Source organism: Lygodium microphyllum, chromosome 20, assembly GCF_053477565.2.
Source record: "Lygodium microphyllum isolate KBCC chromosome 20, Lygodium_microphyllum_v1.1.10, whole genome shotgun sequence".
In the NCBI taxonomy this organism is placed as follows: domain Eukaryota; kingdom Viridiplantae; phylum Streptophyta; class Polypodiopsida; order Schizaeales; family Lygodiaceae; genus Lygodium; species Lygodium microphyllum.
Window position 1 is genome coordinate 22,129,607 of NC_141154.1, and position 17,851 is coordinate 22,147,457.

At 42.8% G+C, this 17,851-nt stretch overlaps 1 protein-coding gene across 1 annotated transcript in view; it reads left to right on the top strand.

Moving 5' to 3' along the window:
* Nucleotides 1-1,357: 1,357 nt before the first annotated feature.
* Nucleotides 1,358-17,851, top strand: part of TIP1 (Ankyrin repeat family protein with DHHC zinc finger domain-containing protein) — a 75,160-nt gene continuing 58,666 nt past the window's right edge. The window contains exons 1-7 of the mRNA XM_087701045.1: nucleotides 1,358-1,917; nucleotides 2,484-2,624; nucleotides 3,180-3,292; nucleotides 3,380-3,459; nucleotides 3,568-3,731; nucleotides 3,812-3,950; nucleotides 4,056-4,155. Of these exons, the coding sequence (XP_087557171.1) occupies nucleotides 1,630-1,917; nucleotides 2,484-2,624; nucleotides 3,180-3,292; nucleotides 3,380-3,459; nucleotides 3,568-3,731; nucleotides 3,812-3,950; nucleotides 4,056-4,155 (1,025 nt within the window). The 5' untranslated portion in view covers nucleotides 1,358-1,629. The remainder of the gene's footprint in view (nucleotides 1,918-2,483; nucleotides 2,625-3,179; nucleotides 3,293-3,379; nucleotides 3,460-3,567; nucleotides 3,732-3,811; nucleotides 3,951-4,055; nucleotides 4,156-17,851) is intronic.

Sequence of the window (17,851 nt, forward strand, 5' to 3'; positions counted from 1 at the left end):
CTTTGAGTCTTCTTAATCTTGCTTTCTTTTTACATGCTTGTGAGAGAGTGAAGAAGAGAAATAAAGTGACACAGAGAAGGAGTGAGGAAGTAGAAGATAAAGCCCCTTCTCTTTTTCTTTCATTGTATCCATCCCATCTTGGTGAGAGGAAGTAGAGGGTGTGTGTGAGGTTGAGTGAGAGAGAGGTATAGGAGTGAAGCTCTTCTTGCACATCTTCTCCCATTTTGGTACATCTACTCCTCTCCACATGTGCGTAACCCATCTTTTCTTAGATAGAAATGATAGGTGCTAGATCAAATTAGAAAAGAGTGCATAGGGGAGTTATGCGAGGGGTAGTTGCATGATGCACACGTGTTGAAGCTCTTGAAATAATAAGTCTTGCATGTTGTGCGTGTGAAGAATAAAATTGTCCATGACTACATATAATCACAAATATGCTATGGCTTTGACATTAGCTCATTAAACCTTTGTATTGAGGCTTGTTCTTATGCTAGTAGGAATGGTGTAAAGTTGCATATTTCAACAATCTCTCAAATGCCTTTTCAACTAAAAAAAGAGTAACATTATTGACCACCTACTGAAGTGTGATTAACATGGCTCAATTAGCTCCATAAGTACCATTGCTGATCCCCAATTTAAATGATAACTAAGGAGCCCTTTGCAGACAAATGCTACAACCATTAGTGTTGGATTATCTCCTCAATTCTCATGTTCACAAGTAGCTTAACTTTTCCTTGACATGCAAAGCTACATCAAGAATCATGATTTCAACAAGCAATGAAGTGAAAATGATTGACTTTGGCACTCCTTGAATGGCTAAGATTGATCTATTTTTCTCTTGAAATTGTCCTCATTTGGGTGCTTGATTGTAAACCTACTTTTTCCCCTACTATAACACCACAATTTCCTCCATGTTTGATGGACGGGTAATTCAATTTAAGGGAGGCTACTTCTATGTGTGTGACATAAACAAGCCTTATATAAAAAAATTAACGAGGCGAAACTCAGGTGACTCTTTTAGCCCCTTTACCTTAGAAATCCTCCGCTTTTGAACCACTAGAACTAAGTCCTCTCTAAGTGCACCAGGAAACAAGCTTTACTCTTAGCGAAATGGCCTGGAAATAAGCTTTACTCTTAGCAAAATGCACCAGGAAATAAGCTTTACTTTTGAACCATTGGAACTAAGTCCTCTCTAAATGCACCAGGAAATAAGCTTTACTCTTAGCAAAATAGCCGACTTGGTGGTGCCTTGTAAATGATCCTAATGCGGCGGGCGCCCATTTTCTAGGCTCTCTCTCCCCCCCCCCCCCCCCGTATAGCACCTATCCGGAAGCCCACTTCGACGATGACGCCGGCCACGGACCGTAGCGTCGAATCTCCCTCTCTCTCTCTCTCTTTCTGTGATTTTGTGACTCGTTCAAGTTCGTGTGACATGAGGACTTCTGAAATCGATGTGAGCCTATGAGGCTGCCGCATCCCTTCTTCCTGGATCTCGTATCAGCAACAGTAGCAGCTACCTAGACGCAGGGCACATGAGATGATAGGGCGAGAATAGTCAGTTGACCATAATTATAACGAAGCTTTCGCCCCATTTTCACACACACACACACACTCTCTCTCTCTCTCGACATGGCATCCGAGATAGAGGTCATCTCAGAACCGCAGCAGAATAACGCGGCCTCTGTGGCTGCTGTCTCCGCCTCCGCCACCCCCAATGGGATCAATGGCAAGGTCGGCGAGGAGGAGGTGCTCCAGAACGATGTGTTCACAGCTGCTGCCTACGGCGACCTCGAGAAGCTGCACCGGCTTGTGGAGGAAGAGGGGTGCTCCGTCTGTGAGCCCGATGGCGGAGGCTACTATGCCCTGCAGTGGAGTGCCCTCAACAATCGAGTCGCTGCTGCCCAGTACATAATTGAGGTCAGTTCCTCCTCTTCGATCATCTCCCCTCTTTGTTTTTCTTTGTTTGCTGGTAAATTCCTCTTCCATTATTTTGTCACTTTGTTCTTCTGTTAACTGCCTCAACCTACCTCTTCGGTAATTTTACCAGTTTGTTACTCTGCTAGCTGTTGTTCTTAACCATGAGACATACATGTGATTCCCATCCTTTCCAAAATTATATTGGCTTTATGCACATAGTAAAGTGCACAGGCTTTCCTTGAGATTATATTTGTGGCGTTGGACAATCCCGCATGCATCCTTTCGCATTGTGACATTGTATGTTGGCAGTCTCTAGGTGTTCCTGACATGATTGTGTGTGTATGTGGTAAATCAATGGTTGCTCACATCAATCGCCAAATCATAAAACTAGCACATAAATGGCTGAATCATAAAACAAGTCTTTTGTGCATTTGGAAGTTATATGGCCTCATAAAAATTCCAAATGGACCAATTAATGTGGGAGTTTTCCGTGCCTAGTTTTTGGGAACTTGCCCGCAAATGAAACTGCAGATTATTCCTGATCTCCGTTATTTGATACTCCACAGCATGGAGCAGATGTAAATGCCAGTGATCATACTGGACAGACTGCTCTACATTGGACAGCTGTTCGCAATTCAATCCAAGTGGCAGAGCTGTTGCTGCAAAATGGAGCTCGACTGGAAGCTGCAGATTCCCATGGATATAGGGTATGCTTTTTGTCTGTTCTGAGATAGGTCACATTTTCATTTTTCAAGATATGCAAGAAAATAGTGAGGGAACCCAGTATATTGGCGTTTCGCACCAATTAAGTTAATCCAGAACCCCTGTATGGAAATTGGTTTTTTAACCTTTAGCCATATTTAATCATATCATCTGCAACAAGCTTTCTCAAAGTCCTCAAAGCCACAGAAAAAGTTTGGGAACTGCTAGATGACCTGTTTGCCACATTGTGATTCAAGAAAGTTATGATTTGTGTCCTTATGAGGTGTCAAGTTATTTATCGTTGCAGATTTTTCATGAAGTTTATCTGTTGATTTCCTGTGAGTATGTGTAAGCTCCAATTATAATATGTACAATTAGAAGAGTTCGAGGTTTCTTAAGAGGTCCTTACGATTTACTAGATTATATTCACTTGGGAGGTGTAGTCTGTGTGTGTAAGCTGTTTAGTAATCTGCCAAAATTTTATGAGTCTGCTATTACATGTATGTTTTCTCTCCACAGTCTTATAACTTCAAAGATTCTCTACACTTTTGTTTTTGCAGGCAACTCATGTAGCTGCACAATATGGACAAACTCCTCTTCTTTACCATATTGCCACAAAGTGGGGTGCAGATATTGATGCACCTGATGATGATGGCAGAAGTCCTCTCCATTGGTACAACCTAAGCATTTCTTTCAGCTACTTCTAATCTCCCATTGAGAGCAGATTTCTTCTTTACAACTGTACTTTTTCATGTTGTAGGGCTGCATATAAGGGCTTTGTTGATTGTGTTAGGCTTCTCCTCTTTATGGATGCTTATCGAAGCCGGCAAGATAGAGAAGGTTTTTCATGTTGCTAGTGCTCTATTAGGAATTAATGTTCATTCTATTTACCAAAGTTATGTTGTTGGAGAGAGAGTTATGATCATCAATGTTTGTTTTAAAGGACAGGTTGTACACCTCTGCATTGGGCGGCCATAAGAGGAAATTTAGAAGCATGTACAGTGCTGGTTCAAGCAGGTACAAAGGAGGATTTGACAATCACTGACAACACAGGCTGCACTCCTGCTCAGCTTGCTGCTGACAAGGGCCACAGACACGTGGCACTTTTTCTTGTAAGTGCTCACATTCTTGATGCTGGTGTTAAGACATAACTGTGTTCCTACTGTTTGCACTGATGTTTTCTCTTTGTCAGTCAAATGCAAGGAGAGTTTTCAACAATCGAGGGGACAACAAAAGCCGCCTAGGGAAATTAACCAAGCTCGGGCTTGTTCCTATCTTGTGTGCCTCAATTGTTGCATTGATCATCACTTTTGTCAACTCTGTTATCACGTGTAAGTTTAAATTGGCCAGCATCACTGATTATAATCAGCCATAGTGGGTCACAAAGAATGTTGTATTCTATGGTTGCTACATAATTGTCAATCTGTTGATTTCAGCATCAACTTTTTTCACAATACCAGCTGTAGTTGGTGTTTGGGCTTGGTTGGGCGTCTTTCTCGGATCAGGTGGACTTTTCCTACTGTACAGATGCAGCACGTAAGTTACTCATTTCAGGAGGCCTTCGATTACAGGACTTTCCAGTTAAGCAGTCACATACCATTAAACATGTTTAGGAGAACAAAAGACTCTTGTTTCAGCTTTTCTAACAGAATTTAAAGGTGCCCAAGCTTGCTTCACAAGTAGTGTTAAAATTTTTTATTATGCTGGAAATGATTAATTCTGGGGGAGTTCCTGAAGAAAGAAAGTGGGAATGGGAAAATTGTAACAGATTGCATGGAAGGATTGGAGTACGATGGAACATCCTGTGGGAGATAAAGTGTGATTGAGGATTCAGGAGGGATCACATCCTAGCACTGATATTAATGGTTCTCAATTACGAATGTGCAGTGGTAGAAGTATGGCAGTAAGCTAGCCTACAAGATTAGGCCTCATGATTTGGGTTGCTAATTGGTAGATTACATGTGAATTTGGTTTACATGAAATGATGAAGCACATTCAGTTATCCAAGGGATGATGTTACCAGCTAGTACTGAACAGGGAGAGGCTCTTGTATTAGATTGTTCATTTTGTGAGAATGTGCAAATGAATGGAAGCATGGAAAAAACAAAGCATAAACACTGACAAGGGGATGAACACAAGGACTCAGAATGGATGGTCAATGAAATCCATAATAGGAAGCACGAGATGTACATCATGATGTTAGAACAGGGTGCAACAATGGAAGTGTGAGTATCTGCTGTAATAGACTGCACAAACACAAGAGAAAGGAGAAACATTGCAAAGAAAGAAGATCATTGCAAAAGAACTACGAATAGAAAATTTGTGAGCACTGGCTCCCTCTCCAACAAAACTTGTAATATGCCCTAAATTATATAAGTCGGCCAGCAATAATGGCACAAAAAATAAAAGGTCGGCTAGTAAAAAATGTTGGTTGTGTAAAGAAATGCCCTAATGCAAAAACATAAATACAATGGATCGTATGACAAAGCACAAACTAGTAATAGAGCATAGTTAGGGTTAGGGTAACTCCAAGACAATGAACACAATTATTACTATAAAGTGAATAATTACTGAATATACAATGCTCAATGTAGCAAACACACTATGCAATGAATGAATACTGAACCTCGAACTTGTGTCTCAAGGACCAGGGTTGTAAAATATTACACGGCGCAGCGAACAGAATCTGAGAAAGAGATAGAGAGTACACAACAGATAAGAGGAGAATCAGTAAAATTCTTTAACTCCAAACAACTGATACAAAGATGGCTCTGTCCACCCGTGCGCTTCCACTGTGTGAAGCTTAGATGGCGATCTAGACAGAAGATAGGTGAAGAGCTTAAGGCTAGCTGGAACAACAACTCTGACTGGGTGAAAGATGAGTGTAAGATGGCTGCGAAGGGGTTTAGCTTTTATAGCCCGCGAAGGTCGTTAGGTCGGCCTGCTGACCGACCTACCATATGAGCCTCCACTAGTCGGCCAGGGAATATTCCAGGGAATATTCCCTTTACCATCGGGCCGGGGGCGCTGCCCCCGGACCCCCGCCAGGGGGGCCGCTGGCCCCCCTGGGACCCCCCAGCCAGGGGCCGCTTCCGCGGCCCCCGGACCCCACAATAGGGGCCCCTTTTAACTCCCTTACCACGCAACTCAATGCAATGTGCCTCGAGTTGCTACCAGCATAACCACTCCGTCTAACCCAAAGATTAGACCCACAACAGTCACCTTTTTGCCATCCGGTCACATAGACCTCATCTGATATACAAGTCAGGACTCAACCAATGTCCGGGCTCACATTTGGCTTCTCCTCATAATGGGGGCCTTACAACTTTGAGCACCATGGATCATTGGTAGCACCTAATGAGGGTGGGGCATTGATCATATCTAACACCCCCCCTCAATGTCCACCCATAGGTGAACTATCTCCTCGGCCCAATGCCGAGTCTCTGAAGATGAACTTGAAGCAGATCCTTCGTAAGTGCTTTGGTGAAGATATCTGCTCCATTCTCCTCTGTTGGACAGTAGACCAATTCCACTATCCCATCCTCCATCAAATCACGCACATAGTGATACTGGATCTCTATATGTTTGGTGCGTGCATGAAACACTGGATTTTTGGCAATGGCGATGCAACTCTGATTGTCACATCTCAGCACAGTTGGTTCTTCATCCTGCACTCCCATATGCCATAGAATCCTTCTCAACCATACGGCCTCACATGCAGCAAAACAAGCTGCCTTGTACTCTGCTTCGGTAGAAGACAATGCCACTGTTGGTTGCTTCTTACTAATCCAAGAGAAAATTCCTGAACCCAAAGAGAAACAATAACCAGAAACTGACTTCCTGGAATCAATGTCTCCTGCCCAATCTGAGTCACAGTTCCCCACAAGAGAAGTTCCGAAACTGTATGTGATACCATAGTCAAGAGTTTTCTTCAAGTATCTGAGCACCCGCATCCCAGCCTTCCAATGACTCTCATGAGGTTTGTTTGAGAACCTGCTCAAAACACCAACAGCAAAACTGATATCTGGTCTGGTGTTACACAAGTAGATTAGACTGCCGACCAACCTCCTATACCTCCCAATGTCTGCTAGTGCTGATGTATCCTCAACGGATAACTTTACATTCACCTCCATAGGTGTAGCTATCTCCTTGCACTCGGTCATGCCAAATGCCTTCAAGATCTCCCATGCATACTTCTTCTGAGAGATGAAGATCTTTCCTGGCTCTTGCCAGACTTCAATCCCCAAACAATAGTGCAGCAAGCCCAAGTCTGTCATTTCAAACTCAAAACTCAAAGCCTTTCGAGTTTGGTTGATCATATCTTCATAGTCACCTGTAATAAGAAGGTCGTCCACATATAGGACAATCACTACAGACTTTTTACCATCCCTGTAAACATACAAGTTAGCATCTGAGGCACATCTTTTGAAGTTTAGGTTTAAAAAGAACCTATCTATCCGCTGGTACCATGCTCTGGGGGCTTGTTTCAGCCCATACAATGCCTTCTTCAGTTTACACACTTTGTTCTCAGAATGGGGGGCCTCAAACCCTGGTGGCTGAGCCACGTACACCTCCTCCTTGAGGTCACCATTTAAGAACGCTGACTTAACATCCATTTGGTACACTGGCCACTTCTTGTGGGCAGCCACTGCAAGTACCGTGCGAATAGTGGTCATTCTGGCAGTTGGGGCAAATGACTCTTGAAAATCAAACCCTTCAACTTGTGAAAATCCTTGGGCAACCAGTCTAGCTTTGTACTTTTCTAAGGTACCATCAGCCTTGTACTTTACCTTCCAGATCCACTTGGTGCCAATAATCTTCCGCTTTGCTGGCCGATCCACTAGCTCCCAAGTGTCATTCTTCATTATGCTGTCATACTCCGCCTGCATAGCAGCCTTCCATGATGGATCTGCAAGTGCTTCTTCTAAGTCAGTTGGCTCCTTTACTTCTCTCATAATCTCAACCATCAAGGCCATGTTGACTATGTGAGCAGAAGCCCTCCTTTGCTCCTCTATTCTCTGAGACCTCCTTGGTCCGTCTGCCTTCTCCTCAACAGATGCAGGCATAGGATTATTGTGGTCATAGAGCTGCTTCACCCAGCGCGGCAATGGCTTTTCCGGTGGGGTGATGTCAGGTTGGTGAACTTTTTCCTCATCATCTGAAGATGATGCTTCCTCCTCCTTAAGGATAGGGATAGCTCTCGGGACAGGTTCATAGTGGACTACTTCTTCGCTTGATGATAAAGTGGAAGACCTTGCCTTCTCCTCCTCCACTGTATGCGGCTCCTCCTTGAACACCACATCACGGCTCGCGATGATCTTCTTTGCCTCTTGGTCATATAACTTGTAAGCCTTCTGCTCATCACTATAACCCAAGAAGATACATTTTCTGCTTTTTGGTTGTAACTTGTTTCTCTTCTCATCTGGAACATGTGCATAACATTCACATCCAAAAATTCTGAAATGTGAAACAGATGGTTTCTTACCAGTGTAAGCCTCATGAGGTGTTTTTCCCTTGAGAGCCTTTGTGTAGCTCCGATTTAGAATGTAGACTGCAGTATTAACAGCTTCAGCCCAAAAATGGTTAGGCAATCCCTTGCCCTTTAGCATGCATCTTGCCATCTCCACAATGGTACGATTCCTGTGTTCCACAACACCATTCTGCTGAGGTGTGTGAGGTGTCGTCAATTGACGCTTGATCCCTTTGCTCTTGCAAAAGCCTTCAAACTCCTTTGAGTTGAACTCACCACCACCATCTGTTCTAAATTTCTTCACACTTTTCCCTGTTTCATTCTCAACAAGTATTAGCCATTCTTTAAACTTACCAAAAGCTTGAGCCTTATCACGAAGGAAGTACACCCACATCTTCCTACTGTAGTCGTCGACAATCAACATAAAATAAGAAGATCCCCCCAAGGCCTGTGTAGGCATCTTACCACACAAGTCAGCATGCACCAACTCTAGAGGAGCATGTGCTCTATTCTTGCTTTCTTGTGGAAATGCCTTTCTCTGTTGCTTGCCCATCATACAAGCTTCACATGGTTCCTTCAATTCAGTTATTGTAGGTAGGTGAGCAACCATACCTTGCTTTTGCATCTCCTTCAATACTGCAAATCCGATGTGTCCAAACCTTTCATGCCAAAGCTTACTTGTGCCCACTCCAGCGGTGGCTGTAAGAGCACTTAGCTCATACAGGTTGTTCCTTCTTTCTCCTTTGCCAACAATTGTGCCAGCACTATCAATAATTTCTGCACCTGTCTTCTTGAACCTCACTTCATGACCAAGATCAGTTATGGCAGCAACTGATAAGAGATTTCTCCTGATTTCGGGAACATACAACACATTTGAAAGCTTTTTGACTTCACCATTTGCAGCAACAAAAGAAATAGTACCTGTGCCCGCAGCAGGGCATTTAGCATCATTTCCAACCGTCACAGTGATGGATTCTTGTAGAGGCTGCATAGAACTGTATAGACCTTTCTTGTTGGTCATGTGACGGGAGGCCCCACTATCCAACACCCAAGAGTCAGTGGTAGATTCTTCTTGCGCCGAGGAGCACACTTCCTCAATGGTCGCCATGAATAATTCCAACTCTGCTTCAGCCGTATTGGCTGTCTCTTTCCCTTTAGTTTTAAGGGTACCATTCTTTTCATCTGCCTTCTTGACACGACAATCTGCAATTGCATGTCCTTTCTTCTTACAGTAGAAGCACTCTCCTTGAAACTTCTTCTTGCCGCCCTTTTTCTTTTTGTCACCATCATTTTTGGTGGAGGAAACACCTTTGCCTTTTGCATTGGCAGAGAATGCAGCATCTCCATTGTTGCTTCCTTCTCGGGCTTTCAGCCTCAACTCCTCCTCCATTAATAATGCACAAAACTCCTCAAAAGTCAAAGCTTGAGGTCTCACCTGAGTATTAAGGGCAGTTACTAGTCCATCAAACTTTTGTGGACAAATCCGAAGACACCTCCGAGCTAGCTCTTCGCTAGTCTTTTGTATCCCAGCGCCAGCCATCTGGTCGCGCAGATTCTTAATCCGAGTGATGAATGCTTCAACCGTCTCTCCTTCAGCAAACTTCTCCGCTGCTAGTTGATTCTCCAAGTTTTGAATCCTTGTTTGGTTTCGTGTTTCATACTGACTCCTTAGTACATTCCAAGCCTCTGACGCTTTGGTTGTATGCTGAATCAGAGTCAAAACACTGTCAGAACAGCTTGTAACTAAGGCACACAATGCATCTGCATTCCTTCGTTTCCAAGCTCGTAGAAGATCTGCATTCGGAGGAATCATCACACTAGGATTTGATGGGTCGGGGGTAGGCTGTGGTTCTGCGTCAGTCCCCAGCACAGTCTCCAGAAGCTCATAAGAATCAAGGATAGTTGTAATTTTGAACTTCCACAAGGTGTAGTTTGTACCATCTAACTTGCCTTCGCTGAAGGTTGGTGGACGAATCCTCAGTGTTTGAATAGCCGGTACAGCAGCACCACCTCCTGCACCGCTTCCTGATGCGCCAGAACTGCTTCCCGGAGTCGACATCGTTTCTCTTTGCTGTTGAAGCCTTTGCCTCTTGCACGCTCTCCGATCTCTAGAGCCCCCTGGGCTCTGATACCATGTAAAATATTACACGGCGCAGCGAACAGAATCTGAGAAAGAGATAGAGAGTACACAACAGATAAGAGGAGAATCAGTAAAATTCTTTAACTCCAAACAACTGATACAAAGATGGCTCTGTCCACCCGTGCGCTTCCACTGTGTGAAGCTTAGATGGCGATCTAGACAGAAGATAGGTGAAGAGCTTAAGGCTAGCTGGAACAACAACTCTGACTGGGTGAAAGATGAGTGTAAGATGGCTGCGAAGGGGTTTAGCTTTTATAGCCCGCGAAGGTCGTTAGGTCGGCCTGCTGACCGACCTACCATATGAGCCTCCACTAGTCGGCCAGGGAATATTCCAGGGAATATTCCCTTTACCATCGGGCCGGGGGCGCTGCCCCCGGACCCCCGCCAGGGGGGCCGCTGGCCCCCCTGGGACCCCCCAGCCAGGGGCCGCTTCCGCGGCCCCCGGACCCCACAATAGGGGCCCCTTTTAACTCCCTTACCACGCAACTCAATGCAATGTGCCTCGAGTTGCTACCAGCATAACCACTCCGTCTAACCCAAAGATTAGACCCACAACAGTCACCTTTTTGCCATCCGGTCACATAGACCTCATCTGATATACAAGTCAGGACTCAACCAATGTCCGGGCTCACATTTGGCTTCTCCTCATAATGGGGGCCTTACAACTTTGAGCACCATGGATCATTGGTAGCACCTAATGAGGGTGGGGCATTGATCATATCTAACAAGGGTAGGGATAATGAGCTAGAGAGCGTGTCATACTTTGACAGAAAACGCAGCAAAGCAATCTCCGAAGATGTTTGGCAATAGCAAACACAACAATGTGGTAGCTAGATGGGTGCTTGACAGGCAGAGGAGAGAGAGACGCTGAAAATGCAGCAATAGCAGTGATGACGACAAGGTGGGCAGCTCTAGCCTATAGGAGTGGAAAAATGGAACAATATTTGCAAAGGCAGCTTGGAGGAGTGCAAAAGCAGCTTGATGATTGTCTACAATAGTTGGAGGCGCCTTCGGAGCAATAAACGCCGCTTGGGGTTGGTTGCGTTAATAATAAATGCAACAGGAGAGAGAGGTTGGATTAGTTGGCGATGGCTGTAGGAGGTGAGATTAGCAACAAGACGGCTGCAAATAGGCGCTAGTAGGTGGTAGATAGTGTGGGGCAATTGCTGCTAAGATGTTCTTTGCGAATGGGGTGTGGGCCAAAGCTTTAGCACTTGAAACTTGCAAAAACGAGATTGAACTAAGTGGGAGGGCTACCTGTCTATTTATAGAAAGTTTGGGGCCTCCCAAATTATTGGCTACATGTGGGACATTGAAACTCTCTAGGACCGCGTTTCTTTTTAGTAAAAGGTTTAAGTTTATAATTAACTTAAGTTTTGGGGTTGTTTAATGAAGGCTAATGATTTTTTTGCTCAACAAGTTGTCCACATAAAACTAGGTGTAAATAATACAACCCACAAATGCAACATAGACTCACACATGGATAATATATGCTAACGCCTCTCAGATCATGGGTGATTTGATACAATACAATATACAATGATAATGACTCATCATAGTATATATAACAATGACAATTAGAATGGATCATGGATACCAAAGCGGTGGGTGATCAAGCCACCACCAAGTTGCCTTGGAGAGAATCAGATGTTTATGTCAATCATACTAGATCTTGGATATAGAAAGTAGTCATAGTTGCTCTCTGTGTCTGTCAACAATGCCTTTGTAGTAGTATACATAACCATAGATTCCTTGGCCTTGGCCAGACTGCCAAAGTGTCCCCTCATGTGAGCTCAGGCTAGGAGTAAATCCTGCTCTCTATCAAGCAAAAGAGCTCATCATGAACTTGGATGTTAATCCCAACTACAGAATTCCAAAGCTTGCCAGACTTTGTCGATGTAGAGGGGAATTCCCTCTTTGGGTCTTTTGCACTTGTATGGAATACATGGATGAGGCTCCATTGTGCTGTAAACTAGAAGGCTGCTATGGCCTTCCCCTTTCCTATAGAAGATGAGCTCTTTCGCACCTTGGTCTTTGCTTATGCCATAGGATGTGAATTGGAGTTACGTCAAATGAGGATGACTCCACATTGGAAAAGTCCATATCTTATGTAAAGAAATGCTCGAACATAGAGAATAAATACAAATGTACGGCAAAGCATAGAGTGATAATAGACCTTAGAGGTAAAGAGTGACTTAGAGACAATGAACGTATGTGTAAGGTAATTAGTTGTAAACAACGATGCATATGATGCTTGAGGGGCTCAAAGTGAAATTTGGTGGAAGGATCCTCGAATCCCGCATGGTCTATTGGTACTAGCGAGATAACGTGTCCCGGCTTGGGGATTGAAGTATCTAGAGGAAGGCCAAGAGTGGCCAATAGATCCGGCTTAGTAGGCACGATCTCAAATGATGTAAGTGGAGGTGAGAACGAAGAGTTTGGTGCAGAAGACTGCATGATGTTCTGCTCATCAAAGACAACATCCCTCTTAATGATAACCTTGTTCGTCCGAGGATTGAATAAACAATCGGCTTTTGCTTCGAAAGAAAAGCCCACAAAGATGAAGAGATTTGCTCCAGGGGTGAGCTTTGTTGTGAACAGCTTAGAGCATGCCATATTTAGGATCCATATTTAGGATTGTCTAGTTCCTACGCTCGGACTCCATTTTGTGTGGGGGAGTTGGTAGAGGTGAGCTGGCGTGCAATGCGCTGCTTCTATAGAAACTCGGAAAACTTGTGGGACGTAAACTCTTCAACACAATCATTGCCCATAGTACCCACACGATGACTTGTCTAGTTATGGATCATCAATGCCCAAACACTAAAATATATGAAAGTGTCGGCCTTGGTCTTTAGGAAGCAGACCCACATGTATCTAGAGAACATTCATTATCGAAAAGAAGTACAACGCGCCACTCAAGGCAGCAGTGGATGTGGGACCACGAAGATCTACATGAATGAGCCTAAGGGGTTATGCAGCATGAGTGATAGATTGCTCAGGAAAGGGTGTACGTTGTTGCTTACCTAGTTGACATGCTTTATAGACCTCTCTCGATAGTTTTAGGCGTAAAAGGCCCTCAATGATCCTCTGATGCGATAGCTCATAAAGAGACTTGTAGCCAAGATATCCTCAGTGAAAATGCCAAAGACGCTCAGAGTCCGTGGGCTCTTATGTGGTGGCCAAAGCCTTGAAGTGATAGAACTTCGATCATTGGGAGATAGCTTCGTAAGAAAGTGTGCCATGTGGTAAAGGCCATTAGGTTGTGTCTTATCTCGAGCTTTCACTAAACTAATATGAGAGTCTAGGACCTTGATTGTGGTCACTATGAAGAAAATTGCTCGCCCCAACTGGCAAAGTTGCTGAAGGGACAACAAGTTTATCCCAAGTTGGGGGATATGATAGACGTCATTCAACGAAGCGAGATTTGGATCCAAGTCAATGGAAAAATTGATGCAACCTTCGGCTTGAATCTTGATCGAGGAGTTGTTTCCTACGCTGACACTCTTGGTTACAGGGGTTTGTGAAATGAAAATGTCTGCTCCAAGAGTCATATGATGGGTAGCTTCACTGTCCATAAGCCAAATAGGTGCTGATGTGCTGGGCTATGATAAGTGGGCCTCTATAGGCACCTCATCAGGAGGCAACTCGTAGATGTGAACAAGACTCTCATTCGACGTTGTTACGCGAGCGGTGATCGAGAGCAAGCCTCACTCACAACCTGATAATGAGACATTTAAGGAGTGCTGGTTGGGGGAATTGACTTTGTCGGATGTACAACACAGCACAAATTTTTTAAAAAATTTGACAGAACACCATGAACCACACATGAAACAAACGAACAATGCCTCTTGTAGCTCAAAACAAATTAAAACCCAAATGCGGGTAGAGCATCACACAAGCCCAATACAACGTTCAAAAAACAATCCTTGAAGATAAATCCAACAACATGAAAAATCTCGTACTTTGATAACCTTTGGCCGACACTCCGCGTTTTAACTTCCAAGTTCTCCGGCTTCACAAGTTAGCACGTCAAGAGTTTGCTCTCTCACATGCGACCCTCCTCTCACCTCTCTCACAAGATACAATTGAAATTGAGGGGGAAGGCCCCTAAGACTCCTCTCACACATCCTTATATAGTTTCTCATTCACTCTCATATACATTAGGCTTTTTGCTTTCAGCTTTTGGCTTTTTCTTTTCTACTGCTTTTCACTATTTTCGTTTTTTTTGCCCTATGCTTGTTTGCAACTTGTTTGGATTATAACTTCTTCATATGAACTCCAAATATAGTTGTTCGGGTACTCAAAACGATCGGAACACATCTGGTCGACAAGCTTACGTAGGTAGAATTGTGAAAATCCATAAAAAACAAGCAAAAATATCGATTTTTATAAATCACATAATTTTTCTCTATCTTTTATCTTGGATGACTTATTCCCTTCCTCGGCCTTTTGTTCTTGTAATTGCACACACTTTCAGTACGCATGTCCTCTTTTGCTTCAAGAAATACTCATTAACAATGTAAAACTCACGATCTTTTTCTTTTATCCTCGAGTTTTCAAAATAAACAATCTTTGGATATGAACTTGTTTTTTATGCAATGTGCCCTAGCAGGAATATAGTTTTTTGAAATGAACTCCATGCTCAATCATTCACGATTTGGAAAAATATGCAATGTTGGATTGTGGTATGCAACTAATCAATCAATGCTCACGTGAAAAATTATGAATGCACTGAAGAATTTGTGCCTAGCCTATCTACATGTGCTCGTGTGTCATGCATAATACAAATAAAGTTCCTTGATTCTTTAAATCCTTAATCTCATCTCTCAACGCTCAGTAGGAAGAAAAGATATCAAACTCTGCTCCACCCATCCAAAATCTCACAATCTCTCTAGAAATGATGGTCCTCAAGATATTGACAAGATAAGACCATCTCACAATTGGCGACATCCTTCACGACCCTCTAACTCACCCAACCACCTTACACACTCAACTAGAGATTCCTATTTTTGTGATGAACATCCCAAATATCGTGCGTGCAAGAAATGTGTGTGCTCAAAGGTAGGTGCTTTCTCAAGTGCGTGTGCATCTAATATTAATTGCATATAGTTGTAGCGGGCCTCATGCCATGCTAGTGCTCAACGATGGTGCCAAATGTGTATAAACCTGACCCATGGCACGGAAGGATGTGATAAGAATAGGAGATGACCCCCGAGTGCAGTGTATCAACAAGTGTAGCATGAAGTGCTTGTAAACCCATAATCCCTGTGATGTGGAAGAGTCTTGGCAAGAAAACAAACCTTGTTCTGCAATGTTTGGCAGCTACTAGCAAAACTCTAGCTTCAACTTATCCAAAAATACCAAGCTCGACCAAGGCTATCAAGTTTCCACACTCAACATATCAAACAAAATGACAGAAACAAATCCTAAGCTAGGCAAACACAAGAAATCCAATTATGAAACAACAAAGCAATCAATCACGCAAACAACTAAGCTAGCAGAAATCAAACCTAACTATAGTTTGACTAGGGGTTTCCATTTTTAGAAAAACGCTTAACATATTTAGCCCTCCCCCTAGTCTGTAAACATTCACGTGCAACAATTTCTCATAAAATGATGCAACATTGATGAGCCAATAAAAAATCGAATCTAACGATCTATCCACAAGCTTCTCTACAAACTGAAATGGCACATCTCTCTCAAACAACTCCTTTACAGGTAAACAAAACTCATCTATGAAATTCTCATCAAAATCCTTGAGACAATCCTCATTATCCAAGGAAATTATATCAGCCTTCAAGATCTTCAAATCCCAACCATAATTCAACATCGTCAAACCCCTCAAATCACAACCACACTCAAAAATGTCCAAATCCCACCCATCCTTCCTAGGAAAAACCATGTTATTTCTAGAGTCTCTAAATAAAGTTTTGACCCTTTCTTTGTTGCCAATCTCAAATTCATCCACTGATTTATCTATGCAATCATGAACAACTTCTCCCAAAGATACTATGCAAGGATTTGCCAACTCAAAATCCAAATCAAATACAACATCAAAAGGAGTCAACTCCAGACTCATAACACCACAAGAACCAACAATATCAACGCATGGGGTCACTCTAGGACACCCACCCGCATCACTTAACTCATCAATAATACAAGACTCGATCGAGTCTTTCACACACAAAGAGTGGTAAACACCTTCCATAGTATCCTTACAAGCAACCTCATAAGAAACTTCATCATCACAAACAACATTTTCACAATGCAACAACTTCGGGTCAATAACCTCAACCAAAGACTCCTTAACTACCATATCTCCAACTATCTCCTCACAAACCCCTTTCAACTCTATTTCCTCGGTTTTAAACCTCTCTTCCCTCAAATTTTCAATTCTTTTCAAAGCCTTACTCAAATTTTCTCTCACATCCTCATCGATGTCACTCTTAGGGTTCTCAAAACCCGAATCAAAATCTTCACAAACATCATCACAAACTTCAGGAGAACTCAAAGAAACTACAAGACTAGTTTTCTCTTCGACATTGCTGCTTAATTCAACCAAACAATCATCCACACAACTATCAAGAAGCATGTGGTCAAGTCTACTTAAAACCACATCATCAACACCACAAACAAAAGCGTTTCCAGGGCTACTCAAACCATCAACAACCAATTCACAAGACTCATCAGAGTCAACAACACCAACACCAAAATCATCACAACAAGAGTTAGAACCCATAATCTCAATACTCTCTTGACTAACAAACTCACAACAAATCTCAATAAACTCATAAGGCAACAAATTCGAACCCTCAACTTCATCTTGAAACCTTACAATTTCTACAAACTCAAAAATTCATCCTCTATTCTCTCTTCATCTTTCAAGCAATCAGATCCATCTATACTATCACCAAGGCAAACAAGCTCACTCTCTAAATTGTCTTTACTCTCTTTAACACTGCCATGACTATCAGAACTTTCATCACACCTTCCCTCATCAGAAATATCAAAAACATGAGAACTCTTGGTTCTTAAAACAATCTGGACTCTCTTTTTCTTCCTTACGACTCAAATCATCTCTATAGTCCTCAAGCTCTAAAGTATCATCAGTTGATCCCTTCTCTTTAGTTAAATCACTAATCACTGGACTAGGAGTATCCGTGGTCAATGGGTATGAATTCACACTCATAGATTCTTCACTCCAATCAGTCAAACAAATATTTTTCTCCTCAACCACCCTAGGGAATTTCTCATCATAAACTTTTATAGATTTCTCATAAGTCAACTCATCTCTCCTAAACAGTGAATATAGTATACCTCTCTCAGGATAGGCATAACTAACTCTCTTTTCCTCAAAAACTTTTTTCTCAACTCGCCTTGAACTCAACCTCTCCCTTGTTTTTTTCTTTTGGTCTTTCTCTCTTGATATTGTTCTATCTTCACCGCTTCCTCAAAAGTCTTAGGGTCCTTAATCTCTATTTTCACTCTCTAGTCTTCTGATTTCAACCCATTTACAAAATACATTATCTTCAACATAACTGGGGCTATCTCAGCTTTTGACAATGTCAAACTCCATCGATTTCACAATCTTTCGAAATCTCTATCAAAATCCTCAACACATT